Genomic DNA, 24,705 nt, shown 5'->3' with positions numbered 1-24,705 from the left:
ATGATTTGTGCTTGGATTGGAATACCCACCGGGTCTCCTGACATAACGTTACAATTTAAAGCCCTCTTCACATGTCAATGTCTCTAGTAGGTGTGGTGACCGTTTCCACACGTAGACCCATTCAAATCCATGGGTCTGCGCACATGTCAGTGTGTTACCACGGACTGTGTGTCATTGTGCCAAACACACTGACTTGTCTGTTTTTTTGCCAGAGCAAAGTCCTCAATAAGTCCCGCACACTGATGACACACGGATAACATCGTGTGTCATCTGTGTGACATGTACTAGTGGTTGGGAAAAGCCGTACATTTAGCTCTGTTCCCAGGCACCGGGTGTTAACTACAACTATCATCCTCGCCTAGTCTCCCTGCGATCAGCGAGACCAGGCGACGCTGATGATAGTTGCAGACAGTGCATTAAATAATTAAATTAAAAACTGCATGGGGTCCCTCCTCTATACTTTAAAACCAGCACAGATAAAGCAGACAGCTGCAGGCTTCTATTATCAGGCTGGGACAGTCACGAGCAGTGACGTTACTAAGGTTACCGCAGGTCACAGGTGGCGGTTCTCATGATAACCTCTGTGTGACCCAGCCTGACCTATTTTACTATCTTTCTCTATCATTACAAATCTAACACCAAAACATCTGTCATGTGTATTCTTCATTATATTCCAGTACTTGCCACACTGATGTTGCACAGATGGCAAAACCGTTCCTCCCGCTATTAAAACTGCAACAAATAATATTTAACGGAGGTGTGTGTGTGTGTGTAAGGAATATATATCTATATAATTATTTTGAGTCCGTGACCAGCGTTACATGCAAGGGTCGCTATGTGTCCCCCAGGATGCGCACAGAAGCGTATTGAGGCCGCGGGAGTGCATTGTAGTCACAGGCATAGCTGTGATTGCAATTACAAAATAAAAGTGGTGATCTTGGGCAAGCTATTTGCCCATGGCAGATTTAAGAAAACTTGCAGCAGTGCTGCCTTCCTCTCGGGGAGGGTAGTGCTATGCCTGGAAACAAGAGGAATTCCTTTGGCAGGTAATCTTGCATACAACACCTTCTGACTCCAAGCCAGGAGGGGGAGCTCAAAACCTGGTTTCAGGGCAGCTTCCCTGAATAAAGATCCTGGTCTGGAGGAGGAGTCAGACAGTTGGTCCCAGGAGACCAGTAAGAGCAGTTTAGTCTGGAGCAGACAGAGGAGGGAAAGGAGCAGAGGGAGGCTGCGAGTGAGCCTCCTGTAAGCCAGAGCGCAGAGACCAGGTATCGGGAGCCCGAGGCTGTGGGGAGCTCTAAGTCTCATAGCAGAACTGGAGGGCATAGGACTATACGTATACTGCCCGTATTCAGCCTGTGGTATAGCAGCATTCTGAAACCTGGAGTCACTGTGCAGAGACCCCAGCTGCCTATCATACAGGCACTGTCCCTGGACCGAAAAAGGACCAGGACCTTGTTGGGAAACTTCAGGCAGCAAGGGACTTAAAGCGAGCGCAAAGTGGAAGGCTCCCAACCTGATTTGCCAAAGGGATTTCACTTGTTTGCCAGGACTCCTTATGCACCTGTTGCCGGTACCCTGGACTGAGGCCTGTTACAACTTCAGTAAACCAGGTAAAGACTGCAACGCTGGGTCCTTTACTCATTCACCGGCATACACCATCGACACACACCTTGGGAGCCCTGGGGACCCCGCTTCACCTGTGGGAAGCGTCACCATCCAGCCGCCATACCATCACCCCAAAGGACCCCTTTAAGCGGCGTTCGTCCCCAGTGACCGAACACCACAGGTGGCGTCACGACAAACTTTATACAAAAACCCCTTTAAAGACCGTTCCCCTTTAATTGAGTCCTAGGGCCACGGACCAGGTCGCAGCCACCGTGACATCCCCTTTAAGCATGACCGGACCCGGTACCAAGTATCCCCATTGCCCTGGTGGGCGACTCACTTTTATTTTTGAAATGGACTACCGGATGGTAGTGGGGTGGTCTGTTTCCTCCTGGCCCGGTCATACAAGTGGCCATGGCTGCGATACGGAAGATACGATTTACTTTTTTCTGTTTGTGGGTACGCTGAACATTTAGGGTAAGTTCACACGGGGCGTTTTTGCTGTGTTTTTTTTTTTTTTTCCTGCAGCAAAACCTGATCTTCTTGGCAGGAAAGCTGCGGCAAAACCGCAGGTTTACGTGTGTTTTGTGTCTGTCCATGCTAATGCCCATTGACTTTCTGCAGTAAATATGCTGCAAATAATGGTTGCCTGCGTTTTTGCAGCGTTTTTAGAACATTTAGGCCAATGGGTGAAAATTTTAGCAAAAAACGCTGAAAGTGACATACTCTATGTCCAAAAAAAAAAAAAGCAGCAAAGCACAAAATCCTGGTGACACAAAAACTAATGTGTGTGCATGAGATTTCTGAAATCTCATAGGCTTTGCTGGTACTGTAAAAAGCAGCTGAAAATTAGCATACAAAAGCAGCAAAAAAACACCCTGTAACACCCCAGGTAACTGGTTGTTACAGTGGCATTGCTTTCCTCACTGGGAGAGTGATGTCACACTTGGAAGCAAGGAAGGATCCCTTTAACAGGTATTCAGCACATACAACACCGTTCTTCTGCCAGAAGGGGGAGCTCTACACCCGACTTCTGGGGAGCTGCTCTCTGCTCCGGAAGAGGCAGTTGCTAGGCAGTTGGAGTTAGACAGCTGGTGAGAGGGGAAGGAAAGCTGGGGCCGTGCAGACGAGTGATTCTACAGCTCCTGGGAAGGAAAGAGAAAGCGGAGCAACTTATAAAGAGACTGAAAGGAGGAAGGAGCTAAGGCGAAGTGAAGAGCTGGAGAGAGAAGTTGGCACAGAACTTCCTCCACACTGAGCGCAGATACCTTTAGCCGGAAGACCAAGGTTGTGAGGGTAACTTCATGCCCCATGGCAGAAACCAGCAGACAGCTATATTTCAAGATGCCTGTCCACCATTAACACCCGAGGACAAAGTAGCAGATAGAGCCCGGGTCGTGATGAGATCCTGTAAAAAGGCTTGTTACCTGTCGTACGGGTAGTGTCCTACCTAAAGGGGGACAAAGAGAAAATGTGAGGACCTTGTGCGAGGCCTAAGGCAGCAAGGGACTACGACACCACAGCGCTAGAAGGAAGGCTTCCAACCCCACCTGGTTAGGGGGATTCCTGAGATGCTTCCAAGCCAGCCGGACCACCACCAGCACCTTTGATCTGGTACCCTGGACTGTGGCTGCCTGAATCATACAATAAAGAGACTGCAACCCTGTGTCCTCTGTTTCTTTCTACACCACCTACCACCTGTTTCTATTACACCGGGAGCCCTGGCGACCCAGCTTCAACCTGTGGGAAGCCATACCATCCCTGCTACCACCATAACATCACCCCAGTGGACCCCTTTAAGCAGTGTCGGTCATTGCTGACCGAATACCACAGGTGGCGTCACAAACTTTTATTATTCAACTAACACCTTTTTAAAGATCGTCCCTTTAACATGGACGCCCAGGGCCACGGACCGGGTCGCCGCCGCCGTGACACATCCTTTTAAGTACCAGAACCGGTACAGAGTACCCCACGGCACTGGTGGGCGTTCCATGAACTTACTGAGTGGCCTGCCAGGGCCGTGGGGTACCCGGTACCGGGTCCAGTGTTCACAGGGGGACGTCATAGTGTCGACCCGGTCCGTGGCCCTGGGCGCCCATGTAAAAGGGAAATTGAATAAAGTTTGTTTTGTGACGCCACCTGTGGTATTTGGTCAGTGGGGACCGACGCTGCTTTAAGGGGGTCCTTTGGGGTGATTTTATGGCAGCTAGATGGTTTAACTTCCCACAGGTGAAGTATATCCCCAGGGCTCCCGGTGTGTAGATGTAATATGATGGATGGTTTAGTAAACAATGAGGACACATGATTGCAGTCTCTTTACCTAGTTTACTGAAGACTTCAGGCAGCCACAGTCCAGGGCACCAGATCACAGGATAGGCAGAGTCCGGCTGGCTTGGAAGCGAATCCAGAGTCCCCTTTACCAGGTGGAGTTAAAAGCCTTCCTCTAGCATGGTGGTGTTGTAGTCCTTTACTGCCTATGCCTTCAGATAAGGTCCTCACAGTTCTTCTCTGTCCCCCATGTAGGATAGGACAACACCTCTATGACAAGTAACTCGAGCCTTTTTACAGGGACTCTATCAAGCCCCGGGCTCTGTGTTACTGTGTCTTCAGGTGTGTGTGGCGGACATGTAACTTGCAGTTCAGCTGTCATGCCGGTCTCTGCTGTAAGTCGTAGTCCCTTACAACCTCCGTATTCCAGCTACTGGTTATCTGCGCTTCAGAGGGAGGCAGCTTGTTCGCAGCTGGTCTCCCCTGATATCACTCTCCTGTGCTTCGCTCTCCTTCACGCTCAGTGAACGATGTCCTTTCCTTCTGTATGTCTTTCTCCAGGGGCTGTAGTACTTCGGGCTTCAGGACCCCTTCAGACCTTCTGACACTCTATGTTGGTCTGCCCTCTCCTCTGCCTCTCTGGCAGGAACTCACTGAAAACTGAACTCTTTCCCTCCAAACTACAATCAATCAATCAATCAATCAATATATATGTATGTATGTATGGGGGAGTCACCTAGGAATAGGATCAAAAGCTCCCCCTTGTGGCCTTGAGTGTGAACATGTTGTGTGCATTGCGATTACCTGATAGAGATATCCTTCATCGCTTCCAAGCATAACATCACTCTCCCTGTGAGGAAAGCAATGTTAGGGCCCCTTTCCACTTGTGAGGAAAACGGACGAGTGCAATCCGATAAAAAATCGGATTGCACTCGGACCAATGTTAATCAATATGTGACACTCCATTTGCGATTTTTTTTTTTTTTTTTTTTTTTTTTTTTTTCCCCCAGCCGAAATCGGACTGAGAAAAATCTGTGTCGGCTGAGAAAAAAATCGCAGCATGCTGCGTATTGCTGAGATTCTCGGACGAGACTCGCCAATGCAAGTCAATGGGTGCGAGAAAAAAAACGCACAGCACTCGCACCATGCGAGTGCTGTCCGATTTTTACGCACCCGTGTCCTTAGAAAAGCCGGCAATTCAGCGCAGAGTACAGTAAAATCACACTGACAGGTTAGATGAGAGTAGATGTATACACATAGAATAGGTATATATACATATATGTCAGGGAGACATATATATATATATATATATATATATAATTTTTTTTTTTTTTTTTTTTTTTTTTTTTTATGCAGCGCGAGATAGCTTTAAAGCTGGTAATTCAATTACCGGCTTTTGCTTTCTCCTTCACAAACCCGACATGATATGAGACCTGGTTTACATACAGTAAACCATCTCATATCACCATTTTTTTTGCATATTCCACACTACTAATGTTAGTAGTGTGTATATGCAAAATTTGGGCGTTCTAGCTATTATATTTAAGGGTTAAATGGCAGAAAAAATTGGCGTGGGCTCTCGCACAATTTTCTCCGCCAGAGTAGTAAAGCCAGTGACTGAGGGCAGATATTAATTGCCTGGAGAGGGTCCATGGTTATTAACCCCCCCCCCTGGCTAAAAACATCTGCCCCCAGCCACCCCAGAAAAGGCACATCTGGAAGATGCGCCTATTCTGGCACTTGGCCACTCTCTTCCCATTCCCGTGTAGCGGTGGGATATGGGGTAATGAAGGGTTAATGCCACCTGGGAGCTTCTAGGAAAGTTCCCACGATCTATGAACAGCCAGCAGAGGGCGCCTCACTGCAAATGAAGCTAAATATAGCTCATTGATCTATATTTAGACTCATTCCCCAGGGTTTTGCAGCCAGGAGTAGCATTGCATTAGCAAAGCTCCTGGCTGCAAAATGTTTTAACCCCTTCAGAAGGATTTACATTGTTGGACTTTACAGATCTGTGGAAGGTAAGTATATTGTTGGTTTATTATTTTTTTTTTTGTCACAGAACGAGGGTCTTCACTGAGTGGATTGGGCGTTAAATAAAAAATTACAACAACCTTTGTTTTTATTTCACTAAAATAATTTTTAATAATGTGTGTATTTTTTTTAACCCTTTCTTTCAATTGGATTAATAATGGATAGGTGTCATAATTGACGCCTCTCCATTATTAATTAGGCTTAATGTCACCTTACAATAGCAAGGTGACATTAACCCTTCATTACCCCATATCCCACCGCTACACGGGAATGGGAAGAGAGTGGCCAAGTGCCAGAATAGGCGCATCTTCCAGATGTGCCTTTTCTGGGGTGGCTGGGGGCAGGTGTTTTTAGCCAGGGGGGGGGCCAATAACCATGGACCCTCTCCAGGCTATTAATATCTGCCCTCAGTCACTGGCTTTACTGCTCTGGCAGAGAAAATTGTGCGGGAGCCCACGCCAATTTTTTTCCGCCATTTAACCCTTAAATATAATAGCTAGAACGCCCAAATTTTGCATATACACACTACTAACATTAGTAGTGTGGAATATGCAAAAAAAATGGTGATAGGAGATGGTTTACTGTATGTAACCATGTCTCATATCATGTCGGGTTTTAGGAAGGAGAAAGCAAAAGCCGGTAATTGAATTACCAGCTTTAAAGCTATCTAGCGCTGCATAATATATATATATATATATATATATATATATATATATATATATATATATATATATATATATATATATATATATATATATATATATATATATACCTATTCTATGTGTATATATCTACTCTCATCTAACCTGTCACTGTGATTTTACTGTACTCTGCGCTGAATTACCGGCTTTTCAAAGGAGACCCGTGCGTAAAAATCGGACAGCAATACGGATGTCATACGGATGTTGCGATAAAAAAATCGCATGACACTCGCATGGCACTCGCAGACGTTACATCAGTTTTTTCGGTCCGTAAATCGGACCGTTTTTTTCTCACACAAGTGGAAAGGGGCCCTTACTGTGACGACCTGGACCCTGGGGTGCCACACTACCATAAGAGACTTTGTTTTGAACTTTTCTCAGGTCACTGCCTCATCAGTTTTCATAGGATCTATAGATTTTTTTTCTCCAAAGGCTTTGAGCTCAATCTCAAGTCATGGAGACTGGATGGATGAAAGATCTGTAGGAAGATTGATCTTGTGAAAGCCTAGATAGGTTCTCCAGGGTCTTTTCCACCATTATCTTGATAGCATGAAGCCATTGCTGGTTGCTGGTCTTCCTCTTCTCCTTGTTCCTTTTCTACTTTGGACCATGATGTCTTTCTCCAGCGATTTTCTTTCTTCGTATGATGTGTCCAAAGTAGGCAAGTCGTAGCTAGGTGATCCTTGCTTCGAGTGACATTCCTGGCTTGATTTATTCCAAAATTGATTTGTTTGGTCTATTGATAGGAGGCTCTTATTCCCCTTCGACACAGTGATTTGCTAAAACTGCCACAAGAAAATGAGAAATAACAGTGAGAGGATGTAACTATACCCAAAACTATATCTCTATACTGCTTGACTTGAATGTAGGTCATCAATTTCCTAGTTATTGTGTTTAGCTGATCTTGCAGCATAGCAAACTCTGTCACTAATTGTTAATTTAGGAGGGTTGGTGCAAAATTGATGGATTAAATACTAGACGATGACTATCAGAAGAAGCAAACCATGGTGTTGGGTATCCCCAGTCTGCAATGTTATGTCCTAGGTAGCAGGACTTACAATAAATACCCATACTGGGAACCTACTGGTTCTGAGAGTGAGATCGACTCTGGATTAACATCGGATGGTTGAGATCATGTAAATGATCTGCTTGGAATGAGAGGTAGCATTGGCACCGGTGTTTAAAGGGGTTTTCCAGGTTTAAACAGAAGTCTGCAGACTCTGTGACTGAAGACTGCAGAATCATGACATAAGAAAAAAGTTAATCAGCTCACCCTTGAACTGTCCACAGCAGGTGCAGTTATCCATGAAGGTGCATGAAATAGCGTTAAAGTCAGCATGCAAAGTTAATCCATAATGATCCAGCACATCTTCTTGATGATAAACTTTTACTTTATTCAAATCCTCTGAAAAACATTGTTGGAGATCAAGACAGAATGGGATAGCTAGTCCCACATGAGAATAAAACTTAACGCGTTTTGACTCGTGTGGGTCTGAATCGGGGCCGGACTGGGACTAAAATTCAGCCCTGGCGTTTGAAGTTACACAGGCCCACTTGTCACATGGTGACTGTATAATATCTTTGTACACTTGTAGGTTACAAGAAGTGAGGGGAGTGTAACACGACTATATAACATATTATCACAGCTGTATCCCGCATTACAGCTCAGTCCTATATATTGCTTTTAGTTGCAGTACCAAGAAAAGCCGCTACTTTACCTACATAACTAGATCTCGTAGATAATGAAGGGATGAGACAACCAAAGGCTATGGAACCTCATTCTGATGCTCCATAAACTTTGCCTACAACCACTTTTGGTTCCGCTGTGCAGCACGAGACCTGGTCACTCTGAAGAGCGGTGACATCCGTAACGTCACCGCTCTTAAAATATTCCGGGTCTTGCGCTGAGCTCGGCGACTGTGAAGAGGAGTATTGTTACTACCATCACTGCTCTTCAGAGTCGCTGGGTCTCGCCAGGTCTGGGCTAGTTGTGGGGGCGTCTGATAGACACCTCTCCATTACTTACACCAGGGATTGATAGCAGCTGACTTCAACCCTAAAAATCATTACACATTTGAGAATTAAATGCTCTGGCGGCTGGGAAAAGCAGTAGAGTTAGCGCTATTTCCAGGCGCCGGGTGCTAACTACAACTGTCATCATCATTGCCTGGTCTCCCTGCAAAGCATTTCTGCTGTATTTACATGCACTGATCTCAGGCCTCTAAACAAGTGTGATCGACAATACTGAAGTAGTTTGCTTGTTTCCCGGCCTCTTTACGCGAACTGAGGAAGAATGAAGGGAACAGAACAATCACAATTAGATCAATCTGTCCCCATACAGTATCATGTTATCAGCAGCACATCTACAGTTTACACCGGCGATGTGCCGCGGAGAACAAGGATTTCTGTTCCCACATAAACAATCCAATCACTCGATGAATAGGCAGCATTTTGCTTGTTTAGTGTAATACACCCCATAGTCCTCCATATATTAAAATGTGCATCTCAGTCCTCCATATAGTATAATGCACTCCCCATAGTCCTCCATATAGTATAATGCACTCCCCATAGTCCTCCATATAGTATAATACACTCCTCATAGTCCTCCATATATTAAAATACACTGCAATTCCTCCATATAGTATAATACACTCCTCAGTCCTCCATATAGTATAATGTACTGCCACAGTCCTCCATATAGCATAATACACTCCTCAGTCCTCCAAATAGTATAATACATTCCTCAGTGTTCCATATAGTATAATGCACCGCCGTTGTCATCCATGTAGTACAATTCACTTCCCATAGTATAATGCACCCCATAGTTCTTCATATAGTATAATGTATTCCTCATAGTCCTCGATACAGTATAATGCAGCCCACATATAGTATAATGATGCCACTCCAGAGTATAATGCAGCCACCCCACAGAATATATTGTATAATGCAGCCCCCTCATATATAGAACCAAAAACACATGGGCTACTTGCATAGTGAACAAGTCTGTAGAAACCTGTTCACACCACCAAAGAACTTGAAGACACAAAAACGCACAGGGAGGTCAAAAATACTGTTGTAAAAAAGTCACAGTAAATAAGCAAGTACTAGTCAAAAAATGAAAAAAATACAGGGTATTTAGTTAATACTTTTTTTTGCAAAAAAACGTATGTTAAGCTGCTCCACCAATCGCCAAGGTATACCCATAATAGAGCAGTCCTATCTAATGTACATAATCCCTATCTGATGTATTTAAAAACCTGATCATCTGTATAGTACCTGTATAAGCAGGGTTCAGAGAGAAAAAATATACATGTGGACATGCAGGATGGAACAGCTACAATGCAAATGTGCAAGTGGAGCAGCTTAACATACATTTTTTTGCAAAAAAAGTATTCACTAAATACCCTGTATTTTTTTCATTTTTTGACTAGTACTTGCTTATTTACTGTGACATTTTTACAACAGAGTATTTTTGACCTTCCTGTGCGTTTTTGTGTCTTCAAGCCCCCTCATATAGTATAATGCAGCCCCTGCATATATAATATATGGTAGCCCCCTCATAGAGTATAATGCAGAATATAATGTAGCCCCTCCATAGAATACAATGCAGCCATCCTCATATAGTATAATGCAGCTCTCCATAGAATGTAATACAGCCTCCCATAGAATGTAATACAGCCCCCCATAGAATGTAACACAGCCCACCTCCCAACGAGAATATATTACAACCCCATGGAATATTATGTAGCCCCCCATAGAATGTAATGCAGCCCAGCCCCCATAGAATGTAATGCAGCCTCCCGCAATTGCTCCACAATCCAGTTATCACTCGTTGATATATTAAAAAAAAAAAAAAACACTCTTCACCTCTCCATGTGCCCCGTGCTGATCCCGACTCCAGTCTCAGCAGCTGCAGTCTGCCCGCCACACAGCAGGTACACGATGATATGACGTCATCGCGCACCCGCAGTGTCAGAGCGAGGCAGAGCGGGGAATGATGGGAGAGGGAGCGACAGCAGACGCTCTCTCCTCAATCATTGCATTCAACTATACCGGCATCTATGACCTATGACGCCGGTATAGTTGAATGTGGGGCGAGCGATCGGGGAGGGGTGAGTTGGCCCAGGCGGGATTAGTCGGCCCTGGCACCGCTGATAGCGGCAGCGGCCCACTCCTGGCACCGGCCCTTCTGGCATTTGCCAGAAGTGCCCGATGGCCAGTCCGGCCCTGGTCTGAATCATAATGAGTGAAAAAACTGAACTCCAAACTTGATATCCTGCTCAAGAGAGGAAATGTCATTTGTGAAACAGGTGATGAATAATCAATGTTAGAACACATACATATCAAGAAGGAACACCATACACGCAAGAAACCACATGGCACATGTCGATCAAAAACTATGGAGCAACATCCCAAAGATTATTTCTGCAGAAAAAAACAAAAACACGTAAGTAAGGAAAAACTAAGAGACCTGAGGATGGATGTTTAGGTAATATGCTTAAACTTCTATCCTGCCAGGATCAACAAGGAGCTTCTCACTTTTTTTTCTCGCTTGCATTAAATATATCCCACATATAGGGAATGAGTGGTGTCCAAGTTCAGGATCAGTAGTAGGAGACTGGTGGGGTCAGTGATGCACCTGTAGAGCTTGAAGAAGATGATGGTTTTGGAGGGAATCCACCTGTTGGTCACTGCTAGATAACCCAAAGTGTTGCACTAAACTGACCGGTCTGCATGCTCTATAACAGGGATACCCAACCTGCAACTGAGGAGCCACATGTGGCTCGTGGGAACATGATGTGTAGCTGTATGCCAACCTGATGCAGTAGCACAAGTTTGTAGGAACCGGCTATGAAACATTATTCTTACCCATTTGACGGGCAAGAACATGCATGTGAGGACATGCAGGTCTTGCCCAAAGCTAGGCATGCAGCCGGTTAGGTCCTCCAAGAAGGTCAACATTCGGCTGAAGCCAGCCATGCGCCCACAACACCCAGACTTCCAGTGGCTCTACTGAACCAACCTAAGATAATCACAGACCCAGGGGTGTAGCTACAGGGGAAACCGAGGTAGTGGGCACACCTGAGCCATGGGACTTTGAGGAAGACACCGTTGGCACACGGTAACTGAGCTGCCCTGGTACGGCGCATGCATTGGGGCCTCAGAGCCTTAGTGCATCAGGATTACATACAGCCACAGATGACAATCTGGCTTCTGGCCGCTACATCTGTGTATCCAATTTTTTTAATTCATGGTGTAATATGTGTATAGAGGGGATTATTATGCGTGTAGCTGGGGAGGGGGCTGTTTTCGGGGATAGTTTTCTCTCTATTTTAGGATAATGCTGTTATGAAAACTTTTTTTTTTTTTTTAATTAGAATTGACTGATGGCCGTCCTGCGAATTACGTTTTTGATTTTTTTTTTCTTCTTCTCCATGTTATTCCTCAAAGCTCATTACTAATCCTGGAAGCTCCATAAAACCCTAGAGAGACGGCGAGCAGGTCAGGCGTCACATTTTACTTTCACTGAGTAGATTAGTCCACTGTGACAGAATATATTTGTGAGGCAGATCAAATACATTATCCGTCTGATGAATTGGTGGGAATAACACAGAGGAAAAAACGCAGAGGGATGTGGTCCTCGTCTAGTTTTCTTCAGAATCCTGAGAACATGGAAATTTATAGAAGAATCAGGCTGCAGAGCTATCCTACAGCTCCTCCTAAGGGCTTGTATCCATTTGCAAGGAAAAAGGTCCGATTTCCGGACTGAAAAAACGGATGAGTGCTATGCGAGTGTAATGCGATTTCCGTGTTTTTTTTGTTTGTTTGTTTTTTTTCCTCCTTAGAACATCCGTATGACATGCGTATGCAATGCGATTTTAACATGAGGTTTTACATACAGCAGTTCTCTATGTAAAAGCTCATGCTAAAATCGCATTATAAAATACAACTGTACACCGTTTTAAAACCAAATCTACTATATAATTATCTAAGGGTCACTTCCGTCTTTCTGTCTGTCACGGATATTCATTGGTCGCGGCCTCTGTCTGTCATGGAATCCAAGTCGCTGATTGGTCGTGGCAAAATGCGCGATGTCGCGCTCTGTCCTCGGTAGTGCAAATGGCAGGTTGTGAGAAGGACCTGCCATGACGTTACGGTCATGTGACCGCAATGTCATCACAGGTCCTGCGCTCATACCAACCCTGGGACCGGAAGCTGCCGCGTGCACCGCACACAGGCGACAGGACTACAAGGGGCCCTCGGAAGGTGAATATATGTTTCTTTTTTTATTTTTTAACCTGTTACATACGTGGCTGGGCAATATACTATGTGACTGGGCAATATACTATGTGACTGGGCAATATACTACGTGACTGGCCAATATACTACATGACTGGGCAGTATACTATGTGTCTGTGCTGTATACTACGTGGCTCTGTGCAGTATACTATGTGACTGGGCAATATACTATGTGACTGGGCAATATACTACGTGGCTGGGCAATATACTACGTGACTGGGCAATATACTACGTGGCTGGGCAATATACTACGTGACTGGGCAATATACTATGTGACTGGGCAATATACTATGTGACTGGGCAATATACTATGTGACTGGGCAATATACTATGTGACTGGGCAATATACTATGTGACTGGGCAATATACTATGTGACTGGGCAATATACTATGTGACTGGGCAATATACTATGTGACTGGGCAATATACTATGTGACTGGGCAATATACTATGTGACTGGGCAATATACTATGTGGACATGCATATTCTAGAATACCCGATGCATTAGAATCGGGCCACCATCTAGTAATTAAATATGTATGTATGTATGTATGTATGTATGTATGTGTGACCGACAGCAGGAGAGCTGGGTGGATGAACATACCTGTCGGAAGAATAGAGATGCTTGTTAGAGTGCGATGGTGGCAGGTAGCAGGGCACAGTCTGAATACATCTTTCAGGTTTTAATTCTGCTGTAATCTTCACACTTCTATGACACACTTCTAGGACACACTTCTAGGAATCACATATATATATGGTGGCCGGAGTGTGAAGTGTAATGTGTGACTGTGATACCTGGTCAGGTGAACTCCTTTAGTGCAATCAGACATAACATCACTCCCCTTAGTGGCAGAGCGACATTACTGCAACGACCAGGACTCTGGGGCGCTGCATTGACATCTCTACTTGGACCGTGAATGTCAGAAACGTGACACCGGCCTTGCGTCTAAAAACCATTTTTGTAGTGCCAGTATGAATACAAGCAAAGTGCTTCAGCTCCCAAACTGTTTGCCCCCATCGCTCATTGCCGTCATTCACACCTTGAACGATTCACATCTCCGCAACTACGCACAATACCTGCACAATTAGACGGACAGCAGAACTGTTCTGTAAAATCTTCTGTGCGGCTGTGCATCTCCTCATTCGCTACAGGATGCGCCATTTTCTTTCAAACCAGTAAAAGTCAAGATGCAAATAATCCATGAATCATTTAATAATTGGGATTATGATTAAAGTCCCATCACCTGAATTCTCCAGCCCATCATGGAGCGCGCAGACAGTGATGCTTAGTAAGATGTCAGCGCTGCGTTTCTTCATGTTTAGCTTTGAGTTGTTAAAATAAGAAAACTTTTGTTAGAACAAGGTTCTGAGCGCTGCTCACGCTGCGAGGAGATGTTTGTCAGATTGACGTTCTGATTTAATGCTGCGCTGGTTGTCATGGTTATCCGTGTACTCTACCTCTGTTCCCAGCCTTCTCCTGTGACATTTCCATAAGGTAATGTTGATAATTCACTTCTCTGAAAGAACCTGCACATAAAAGGCGATCGCCTGCACGGGAGACTGGAATAATGACTTATCTTGTAGATTGTGTATGTGAAGCAACGATCACCGATATCAAACCTGCACTTATATCAGGGGTATTCTATCAGCTGACATTCTTTATGCCCAGTTTCGTATGTATTTTCGGGCCAATCACGTCTGCAAATTATCGACCTCACTGGCAGCGAGTGCTCGTCTGGATACTGGAGCTGCCATTTATTACTCTTCTTGTTCGTGCAATCCTCAACATTGAGTTTGTAGCATTAAGAAGGAAAAGTTATGGAATTGTGATATTCACATGTTAATCGTGGTACTGTGGGCAGCTTACGTGGTCTAAATGTGCTACCATGTCATCTCCAGACTTGTCTACCATCGAGTACATCTGCGACATCATTGGTCGTTAATTGCAAAGGAGCTGTCAGCAGAGGATCATGATGATTTGCCCAAGTGTATTCAGTGTGACAGAACATTCCTCAGACCACCATTAATACCTTAATCGATAGTAGACAATGCAAATTAATTATCTGAAAATCATACAACAGGTGAAGTGTACCTACGATAAAATTTACACAGCTCTCCATTCTTTGTAGGTGCGAAAACTTGCAAAAATCAGCAGTGTATCAAATACGTATTTTCCCCACTGTTTATTTTTACAGCCCTTATAGTAGTATTGTCCCCCTGTGCTGCTATAATTGTTATACCGATCTTTTCATCCTTTCGTGACCTGTATAATCCCTCCTTTTACTAATGATCTCCCATTGTGCCTCCCCACCTTCTGATAAAGACCCCCAATGTGTCTCCCCACGAATTCATAATGACTTCCAGCTTCCCCTCCTTATGATTATGATGCTCCCCAGTGTCCCTCCCCTCCTTTTGGTATTGACCCTCCCAAAGTGCCTCCTTACCTTTTGATTATGACCCTCCAGTGTGCCTCTTCTCATTGTAATGACCCCATCCCCTAGTGTATTTCCCCTTTTTTTTTTTGACAATGATCTTTTAATAATGACCCTGTAGTGTTCATACCCTGCTTTATAATGACTCCCCAAGTGTGGCCCCCTCCTTTTGATAACAACCTCTAGTGTGCCACTTTTTTTGTAATAAGGTCCCCTGAGTCTAATACTGACCTCACCCCGCTCCCACGCCGAGCTCTACTGCAGTCTATGGGCCATCGTCGAATAGTTGTCTGTAGTCTGCCTCGCTAGGGTGCATAGTCGCCCGAAGGCTGATGTGGCCCACTGCTGGACTAGTCCATCTAGCGTTGGCCAGTCCAGCCTTCTGTCTAGGTAAAATCCATTTTTAGAAAGGGAAAAAAAAAACTCTGCATGCTTCGCATTTTTTTTTTTTCTTTTCCTTCCATTCTAAAATCAAAACTGAATAGACAAACGGAACGTCCGAACAGAAGTGTGAATGTAAGGAGAAGACCCGACTCGGGCAAACCTACTTCGTGACAGATCTGTAACTGTCGAGACTGTCACCCAGGTTGCATGGGGGGGGGGAAGCATAAGGTCCCTGACCGACCTTTGCACTCTAGAGTAGGGAGCGCAGCCAAGATAAAAGACCTGCAGTGCGCTGGAAATCAGTCAGTCTTAGTGGGAACGTGCATCGCACAGGAGGGCAGTGTCAGGGCTCCAACTGTAGAGCATCCCGACAGAGTAGGCCCAAGCCAGAAGGGTCTGCTACCAGAGACTGCTGACAGACACATCCGGTCCCCACTGACAGTGCTGAGCATGAGTGATAAGTCACACTGTCAAGACATAGACGCGCCCACGCACTGACGAGGAATCGGGGGTCACCCGCTGTGAAGGGTTTGCCGTTATACCTGCTTTCCATTGTACCCTGTCTCTGGACTCTGACAAGGAAAAAGACTGTTCTACCCTGCTCGTCATTTCTTGTCTCGCTGAACATCCACCGGATCACGAGGAATCACCACCACCGGCAGGATGCAGGACGACATCTTCTCCAGGACTACACCGGACCTCATATGTGCCACGGCATTGGCGCCTATGCTCACAACCCGAGAACCGGATTCTGACGTCTTCGGACTGATAAGTTTGCTATTCTTGAACTTCCTACCCTATTCACTACCCCTGTTACCCCCAAGTTCCAAATCTCTTGTTCAAGTATACAGTTTTCCCCATTTTCTCCCTGCGAGGAGTATACCTGTAAAAGTAAACCCCACGTTAACCCTTGCTCTGCCTCCGAGCCCTTACTGCATCTTCCAACCTGCTCACATGAACGTAGCCTGAAAAAACTATGCATTGTGCATCTACAGAAGAAGGTTACTCCAGTGTCAAATGAGTGCCAGAAATGTGGTGGAGGCAAAGCCTCCAGTGAGGGAGTTCAAGGACAAAAACAGTATTGCTTCCCTCCGGTGATGTGATTCCATGGTACTTTTTTTACCTTCTCACCTGAATGATATTTAGAGGGGATGATGGGCATGTTTTGGCATTTCTAGCACCTCCCAACTTACAGATTTTCTTTTTAATAACCTAAAAATCAACCGGGCTGATGTCTGACAGCTCTCAAGTTCATGAACACAAGGCATTCATCTTCTTCACTTTCCTAATTCATGAAAGCAAGTGTCACTTACCGACAATTAATAGTTCTTCACACTAATAAACAGTCGCTGAGAAGGTTAATGGGGTCATGTCTATGATATTCGGCATCACTCACATTTTGAAAATGGATCCTCATGAGGCCTCGGAGTTGGAGCATTTCTGTCTTGTTTGCCACAAATGTGTAAAATAATTTCCTTTAGGCCGGGTTCAGACAGGCGTATTAGTAATTCAATAGAGCTGTTCAGATGACAGTTATTCATGTGGACCGAGTCTATTTAAACCTATGAGTGCGCAAAAAAAATCACTTTATGGGATCCGATTTCTACAGGTACATTGCCATTATTAATATATGAAACTGTATTTGATCATGTACACTGAATAAAATCCGATGCCTCCCGGACATTAAATACGGACACATGAATGGCAGTCATCTGAGTTTCCTAGATTCTTACCGGATGATTTTTCATACTCGACTGACCCCGGCCTTAGGGCTCATTCTGACGATTTTCTCAGTGTTTTTCACTGATAGACCAGCACAGGTATGAATTCTATGAGGAAGTTCACATGTCCGATTTATTTCTTCAGACCGAGTGGTCGGCACAAAGGCACGGAAACCTGTTCGATATTGATCACACTCGCCAATGTAAGCCTATGGATCTGTGAAAAAATTGGACAGCACTCTGATGCCATCCATGTGCTGTCCGTTTTTTTTTTTTTTATGGACCGTCTGATAGAAGCTTGAGAAACCTCCAACAATCTTTTTCACCCAAGAAAAAACTATGACACTCTGACCAAACTCTGATGGAAAAATTTGACATCTGACTCTGGTGACACTCCTATCGAAGACATTAATAAGCACTAATGCTAACTAATAAGTTCACGTGAGCATATGAAAGAAAAATCATCTCATATTTTTTTTTTTTTAATCCTTTAAAAAATGGAAATGGACAATTTTTCATCATTGTCATTGTATGCCACCCATATGTTCATATTTGACATCTGTACGGCATCCATTTTTATACATTAGCAGATAACATGTACAAGACAAAATAGAATTTCCTATGTTAATAATGGCAATGTATCCGTAAAAATGCAATATAGTATAGTGGTAATTGCAGTATGATGTGATGCTGGAAGATCACACCGATGGCTCAGTGTGACAGGTTCCCTTAAGGGGAAATTATTGCAATAAGGAATTAGTGCAATTTTCTAATGCACAATGTATCCCCCCCCCCCAAGGAAATGCTATCCAGATCTCCCCTATAAGTCCCCCACTGTAATATGGTGCATAGCAATAGCATTGGGACTTGATTCTAGCCTCCGGCACTTTCCATTTTTAATATAGGAGCGATAATACGAACAGCCACAGTCCATATTTTATTACGTATTTTCTATGGCCGCTGACTTTTGCGCTTTTGTGATTGGCAACATGAATATGTGCAACATTCAAACATCGGGTATGATCACGTTAAGCCAGTGTAGAATGGAGCGCCCCCAGACGCAGGCCCGCGGGGTACTCGGTCCAGGGTGGTCACGGTGGCTGGACCCGGTCCGTGACCCTGCTAAGGGGCGTCCAATAAAAGGTGATGGTGCGTGGTGCGAGGAATAACGAGGACACAAGGTTGCAGTCTCTTTAACTTTTACTGAAGGTTTCAGGATCCTCAATCCAGAGCACTGCTCACAGGGCTGTCTGAGACCGGCCGGTCCGAAGGCACATCCAGAGTTCCCTTTGCAGGTGGAAATCGTTGCCTACCATTAGCACCTGTGTGTTGTAGTTCTTCCCTGCTGGGCATTCGGGATAGTCCTCACAACTTCTATTCTCGTTCTTTCTAGATCTTTCTCTCTCCGTCCCCCAAGTTTGTTATGGCTAGGACGCACCTTTATGACAGGTAGGCCTGGAGTTATTCTGGAACCCTAGTGTCGCCCCTCTCCCACGATTGCCTCCTATGTCCTTCTTAGGTGATGTATGGTAGACAGCCAACCTGTAATTAACTGTCCTGCCACTGTTTGAAGTAATGCGTGGAGACTGTTACTTCCTCGGTGCTCCGGCTACGCGCCTCAGAAGGATGTTGCCACAGTCTTCGGGACACGACTCCTTCTGGTTCTATCTCCTTCCTACTATGATCCCGCTTCTCACTTCTCCACAATATCCTTCGCTTCGTGCCCTTTCTTGGGATGCCGCCGCAAGGTACTGCAGGCGCGGTCCCGTAACTGTCTGTCCTTTCTGCTAGGTACCTGCCAGATTCCCAGTTCTGACAGGTCCTCCCTGGAGCTCTCCCAGGCTGCATTCTCCCTAAGTTCCTATCCAACCTCCAGTTTTACCAGCGTGAGGAGCGGCCTAGTACATAGTGCCTTTTGCTCCCCCTGGTGGCTGGAGTGTGAATTGTAGTGTGACTGTGATACCTGGTCAGATGAACTCCTTTAGTGCAATCAGACATAACATCGCTCCCCTTAGTGGCAGAGCGACATTACTGCAACGACCAGGACTCTGGGGCGCTGCATAGAACATATAGGTTGTTTTGGCAAGTTTCTCATTCTGTTTCATTTCCTTTCCTCATAAGGCTATGTGCACACGTTGTGGATTTTGCTGCGGATCCGCAGCGGATTTGACGCTGCGGATCTGCAGCGGTTTTCCATGTGTTGTACAGTACCATGTTAACGTATGGAAAACAAAATCCGCAGTGCACATGCTGCAGAAAAAAAACATGCGGAAACGCAGCGTTGTTTATTCTGCAGCATGTTCATTCTTTGTGCGGATCCCGCCGCGGTTTACACCTACACCACAATAGGAACCTGCAGGTGTCAAATCACAGGTGGAATCTGCACAAAAACCCGCAAAAAAAAATGCGGTAAATCCGCGGGTAATCCGCAGTGCGATTTACCTGCGGACTTTGCAAAAACAGTGCTGAAAAATCTGCCACAACATGTGCGCATAGCCTTAGACTCAAAAAGGTTGATTTATGCTGAAATTTGTAACAGGATCGTTAAAAAAGGTTAAATGCTGGGATTAGGATGTAATATTAATGAATCACCTAATAGTTGGGTAAGGCTTGGGCTACATGGTGACTCTGGTTGCGATACAGGTCTCTTAGCCAAAGATTGCGCCATGTTGCTGCTACATCGTCAGTCATTGGGATCTATCGTGATCAGCAAGTTGCAAAAGCCAGAATCCTTCCAGTGGCATACAGCTCTCATCGGCCATGAGAATTGTATTGTGGCCAAAGTCACCATGTAATCCAAACCTGATGGTTACCTTTTTAGGAACCTTGGTATATTGGATCTGAGGTGAGGCTTGTTTTCGGCATCAGTCTGCACTTGCATTTGTCTGCCTACCATCACGGTTTTTACACACTGGTTCCTCTACCGAAAAAGTCACTTATAAAAGATAAGTTATGGGATAAATATAGAAAGCCGCAGTTTAGGATCTACATCTTGGTAGTACCGTAATATGCACACATGGTCATTTCTTCTAAATGTAAATATGGCTCGGTGCGCTCTGTCTATGGCTAAGGTAAAAAAAAATTTAAAAAAAATCTATCTATCTATCTATCTATCTATCTATCTATATATATATATATATATATATATATATATATATATATATATATATATATATTATATCTCAAACCTGTTGAAGCGCTTTAGCAGCGCAAAACTGCCGTCGTTTGACCTGTACACTCCGCTGTATATGCACCCCCGGGCTGTGAAGATTTTACTGCAATAAAGAATTACCTGCTTTGAAGATCGGTGAGTGCTGCCGATTATTTATATATATTGTAGCATGGCTAAAGGGTGTGTAGTCGATGGGAGGTATGTGCCACATAAGTGCCTTGTTGCTGTAATGTAGCCCGGAATATTGCGTTGTTTTATATAACCATATATTTGTGTTTCAGGACCTGTGGTGATGTCAGACCACATGGCTAATCATGTGATAGATTACTGGGTGTGGTTAGTCCTATATAAGACAGGCTAATCCTTTACACAGCAGATATGTGTGGAGGTGAAACCCTCCTGAGTGTGTTCGGCTTCAGGACTGAGCCGGATGAACTGGACCCTTGTTTTCCTTTGCCTGAACTAAAGGCTATTTTGCTTTCTGTTGTTTTGCCACATGGTTTATGAAGCAATAAACCCAGTGAACTTTAAAGGAACACGTCTCCTGAGTGTCAGCCGTCGCAGCTGAGTGAGTGAAATCGCTACAATTGGTGGAGACCTGCGAGCAGCGTTCCCAGCGGAGACGTGAGTTTATTTTTTAATGTCCTGGGTCAAGGCTGTTGCAAGCCAGCAAGCATTGCCGGAGAAAATGGAGGACCTGCTGAAACACTTGGTCCAGCAGGAGCAAAGGCAGCAAGAGACCAACAGGCTGTTGATGCAGCAGATACAACAGAGCCAGCAGCAGATACAACAGAACCAGCAGGAGCAACGGCAGCAGATGCAGCAAAGCCAGCAGGAGCAACGGCAGCAGTTACAACAGAGCCAGCAGGAGCATCAGCAGCAGATGCAGCTTCTGGCAACCGCCATCCAGGGCAAGGCGAGCGCCCCAACCCCAGGTTTGGCTGATGACACCCACGTCCGGAAGACGGTAAGACGCGCATTGCAGAAAATGACTCCCGGGGATGATGTTGAGGCCTTCCTGACGGTGTTTGAGAGGGTCGCTGAGAGGGAAAAACTTCCGCCAGAGCAGTGGGCAGAGGTACTTGCGCCATACCTGACGGGAGAACCCCAGAAGGCGTACTATGATTTGACCTTGCAGGATGCCAAAGAGTGTCACAAATTGAAAGCCGAGATTCTCGCACGTCTGGGGGTGACACTGACTGTCAGGGCACAGCGAGTTCACTCCTGGTGCTATCACCGGGACAAACCACCTCGTTCCCAAAGGTTTGATCTGTTGCACCTGGTCCAGAAATGGCTGCAGCCAGAGACCTCTGCGCCTGCACAGATGGTAGAACGGGTGATGATGGATCGGTTTGTCCATTCCCTCCCGAGGCCTATACAGTCTTGGGTTGCCCAGGGTGATCCCCAGAATGCCGACGAGCTGATCGGACTGGTTGAGAGATACCAAGGGTTGGAAGGCTCCTTCGGGAGGCAGCCCATGCCGTACTGGGGGTCCCAGAGGGCAGCTGAGTCCCAAAAAGGGGTGGTGCGTCCAAGGTCACAAAGGGCGGGGGAGGTGGTGCCCAAGGTCCCCACGGGTGATGTTATTTGTTGGAGGTGCCACAAGCCAGGACATATAGCTGCCCGTTGTTCCCAAGCCACTGAGCAGATGGACTGCAGCATGGGACGCCGTTGTTCATACTATGCGTATCCAGTCTGTAGTGTGAACTCTCCATCCAACGAGGGACCTCAAGCGTGTCCCGTAAAGGTGAACGGTCAAGCAGTAATGGCACTGTTAGACTCGGGGAGCCTAGTGACCCTGGTGAGGGCCACTTTTCCTCTTCACCTGCTCCCAGGAAAGAAGGTCGGAGTGCGGTGCATACATGGTGATGCAAAGGACTACCCTATGGCCAGGGTGGACATTGAAACGGCATGTGGCACTGAATCCCACATGGTCGGCGTAGTTCAGGACTTGTTGCACCCTATAATTATTGGCCGGGATTTCTGTTTGTTTTGGGATTTGTGGGGAAAGGGTTCTGAGCTCCCTGGCAGGGAACCAGTGAACCCTGGAACGGTATCGCCACACCCAGAGGCAGACAGCTTTCCTTTTTGTGTTCTGGTTGGGGATGAGGAGGAAGTATCCCCTACATCTGACATTCTGGAGTTAGAGGTTACCGGTGAAAATTTTGGGACTGCCCAACATAGGGACCCCACTCTGAGGGAAGCCTTTAATAATGTCACAGTTATTGACGGGGTGGTACAGGAGCCGGGGGCAGACAAAAGATTTCCCCATTTTCTGTTGAGGGGGGAATTGTTGTACCGGGTCACGAAAATAAGGGAGGAGTTGGTAGAGCAGTTGATAGTGCCGGGTCCGTATAGACGGAAAGTGTTGGACATGGCCCATTCACACATCTTGGGTGGACACCTAGGGGTGGAAAAAACGCAGGAAAGGGTTGTGCAGAGGTTCTATTGGCCTGGGTGTCACCGGGAAATAGTGAACTATTGCAGGTCCTGCCCTACATGTCAGCTAACTGCTCCTACTCCTCATTTCCGGAACCCCCTTGTGCCACTGCCCATTATTGAGGTACCGTTCGAGAGAATTGCCATGGACTTGGTCGGTCCCTTAGTTAAATCAGCTCGGGGCCATCAGTATATATTAGTCATCCTGGACTATGCCACACGCTATCCTGAGGCAATTCCCTTGAGGAATTCTTCCTCAAAGAGCATAGCCCGCGAGTTGGTCCATGTCTTTTCCCGGACAGGTCTGCCAAAGGAGATCCTGACTGACCAGGGTACACCTTTCATGAGCAAGGTGATGAGGGAGTTATGCAAAGCCCTGAAGATCTCCCAGTTGAGGACCTCGGTGTACCATCCCCAGTCAGATGGTCTTGTTGAGAGGTTTAACAAGACTCTAAAGAGCATGCTGAGAAAAGCTATAGAGAAAGACGGTAGAGACTGGGATTGTCTCTTACCCTATCTGATGTTTTCCATTCGTGAAGTTCCACAGGCCTCCACAGGGTTCTCACCGTTTGAGCTTCTATATGGCCGACATCCACGAGGACTCCTGGATATAGCCAAGGAAACCTGGGAAGCCGAAGTCACGCCCCACAGAAGCGTCATTGAGCATGTGGCCCTGATGCAGCAGAGGATTGCAAAGGTGATGCCTATCGTGAAAGAACACCTTCTCCAAGCACAAGAAGCTCAAGCCAGGGTCTACAACCGGTCTGCAAGAGTGAGGCAGTTCAATCCGGGAGACCGAGTTCTGGTGTTAGTTCCAACGGTGGAAAGCAAGTTCTTGGCCAAATGGCAAGGGCCATATGAGGTTGTCGAGAAACTTGGTGAGGTAAATTATAAAATTCACCAACCAGGAAGACGGAAACCATTCCAAGTTTACCATGTCAACCTCATCAAGCCATGGCAAGATAGAGAGCCGACAGTAACTCCGTCATTATTAAGCAACCCAGAAGGTGAGGTTGGAGCGGTTACTATAGCAGAGACGCTATCGAAAACCCAGAAACAGCAGTGCCGGGAGTTACTCCAGAAAAACAGGGACCTGTTTTCAGAATTGCCAGGATACACGAAGGTCATAGAGCACGAGGTCCTAACAGAGCCCCATGTGCGGGTGAATGTGAAACCTTATCGTATTCCTGAGGCTCGTCGAGAAGTTATCTCCAAGGCAGTGGAGCGTATGTTGAGGCTTGGAGTCATTGAGGAATCCAAGAGCGGTTGGTCAAGCCCAATTGTCCTGGTCCCAAAACCTGATGGAGAGTGGAGGTTTTGCAACGACTATCGGAAGTTGAATGAGGTCTCCAAGTTCGACGCTTATCCCATGCCCCGTGTTGATGAGCTCATCGAAAGGCTTGGGCACGCCAGATATATATCCACCTTGGATCTGACAAAGGGGTATTGGCAGATCCCCATGGCGCAGGAAGCCAAGGAGAAGACAGCCTTTTCGACACCTGATGGATGCTTCCAGTATGCCCGGATGCCGTTTGGCCTACAGGGAGCTCCGGCGACCTTCCAGAGGGCTATGGATGGAGTCCTTGCACCCCATAAGGCCTACGCTGCTGCGTACCTAGATGATATCGTCATCTTTAGCCCGGACT

The 24,705-nt window shown here is 45.9% G+C and overlaps 1 protein-coding gene across 2 annotated transcripts in view; it reads left to right on the top strand.

Moving 5' to 3' along the window:
* Positions 1-24,705, top strand: part of MBOAT2 (membrane bound O-acyltransferase domain containing 2) — a 312,770-nt gene that overhangs the window by 61,158 nt on the left and 226,907 nt on the right. Inside the window, exon 1 of one of the 2 annotated variants that reach the window (XM_069728065.1) lies at positions 16,816-16,837. The exons of the other annotated variant lie outside the window; for it this stretch is intronic. Within the exon in view, the coding sequence (XP_069584166.1) occupies positions 16,835-16,837 (3 nt within the window). The 5' untranslated portion in view covers positions 16,816-16,834. Of the gene's footprint in view, positions 1-16,815; positions 16,838-24,705 lie in introns of those variants that run through there. 2 annotated transcript variants of the gene reach the window in all.

This window comes from Ranitomeya imitator, chromosome 5 (genome assembly GCF_032444005.1).
Source record: "Ranitomeya imitator isolate aRanImi1 chromosome 5, aRanImi1.pri, whole genome shotgun sequence".
Taxonomy (NCBI): Eukaryota; Metazoa; Chordata; class Amphibia; order Anura; family Dendrobatidae; genus Ranitomeya; species Ranitomeya imitator.
Note: the sequence above shows the minus strand (reverse complement) of the source record. Positions and strands in the feature narration are given on the sequence as shown.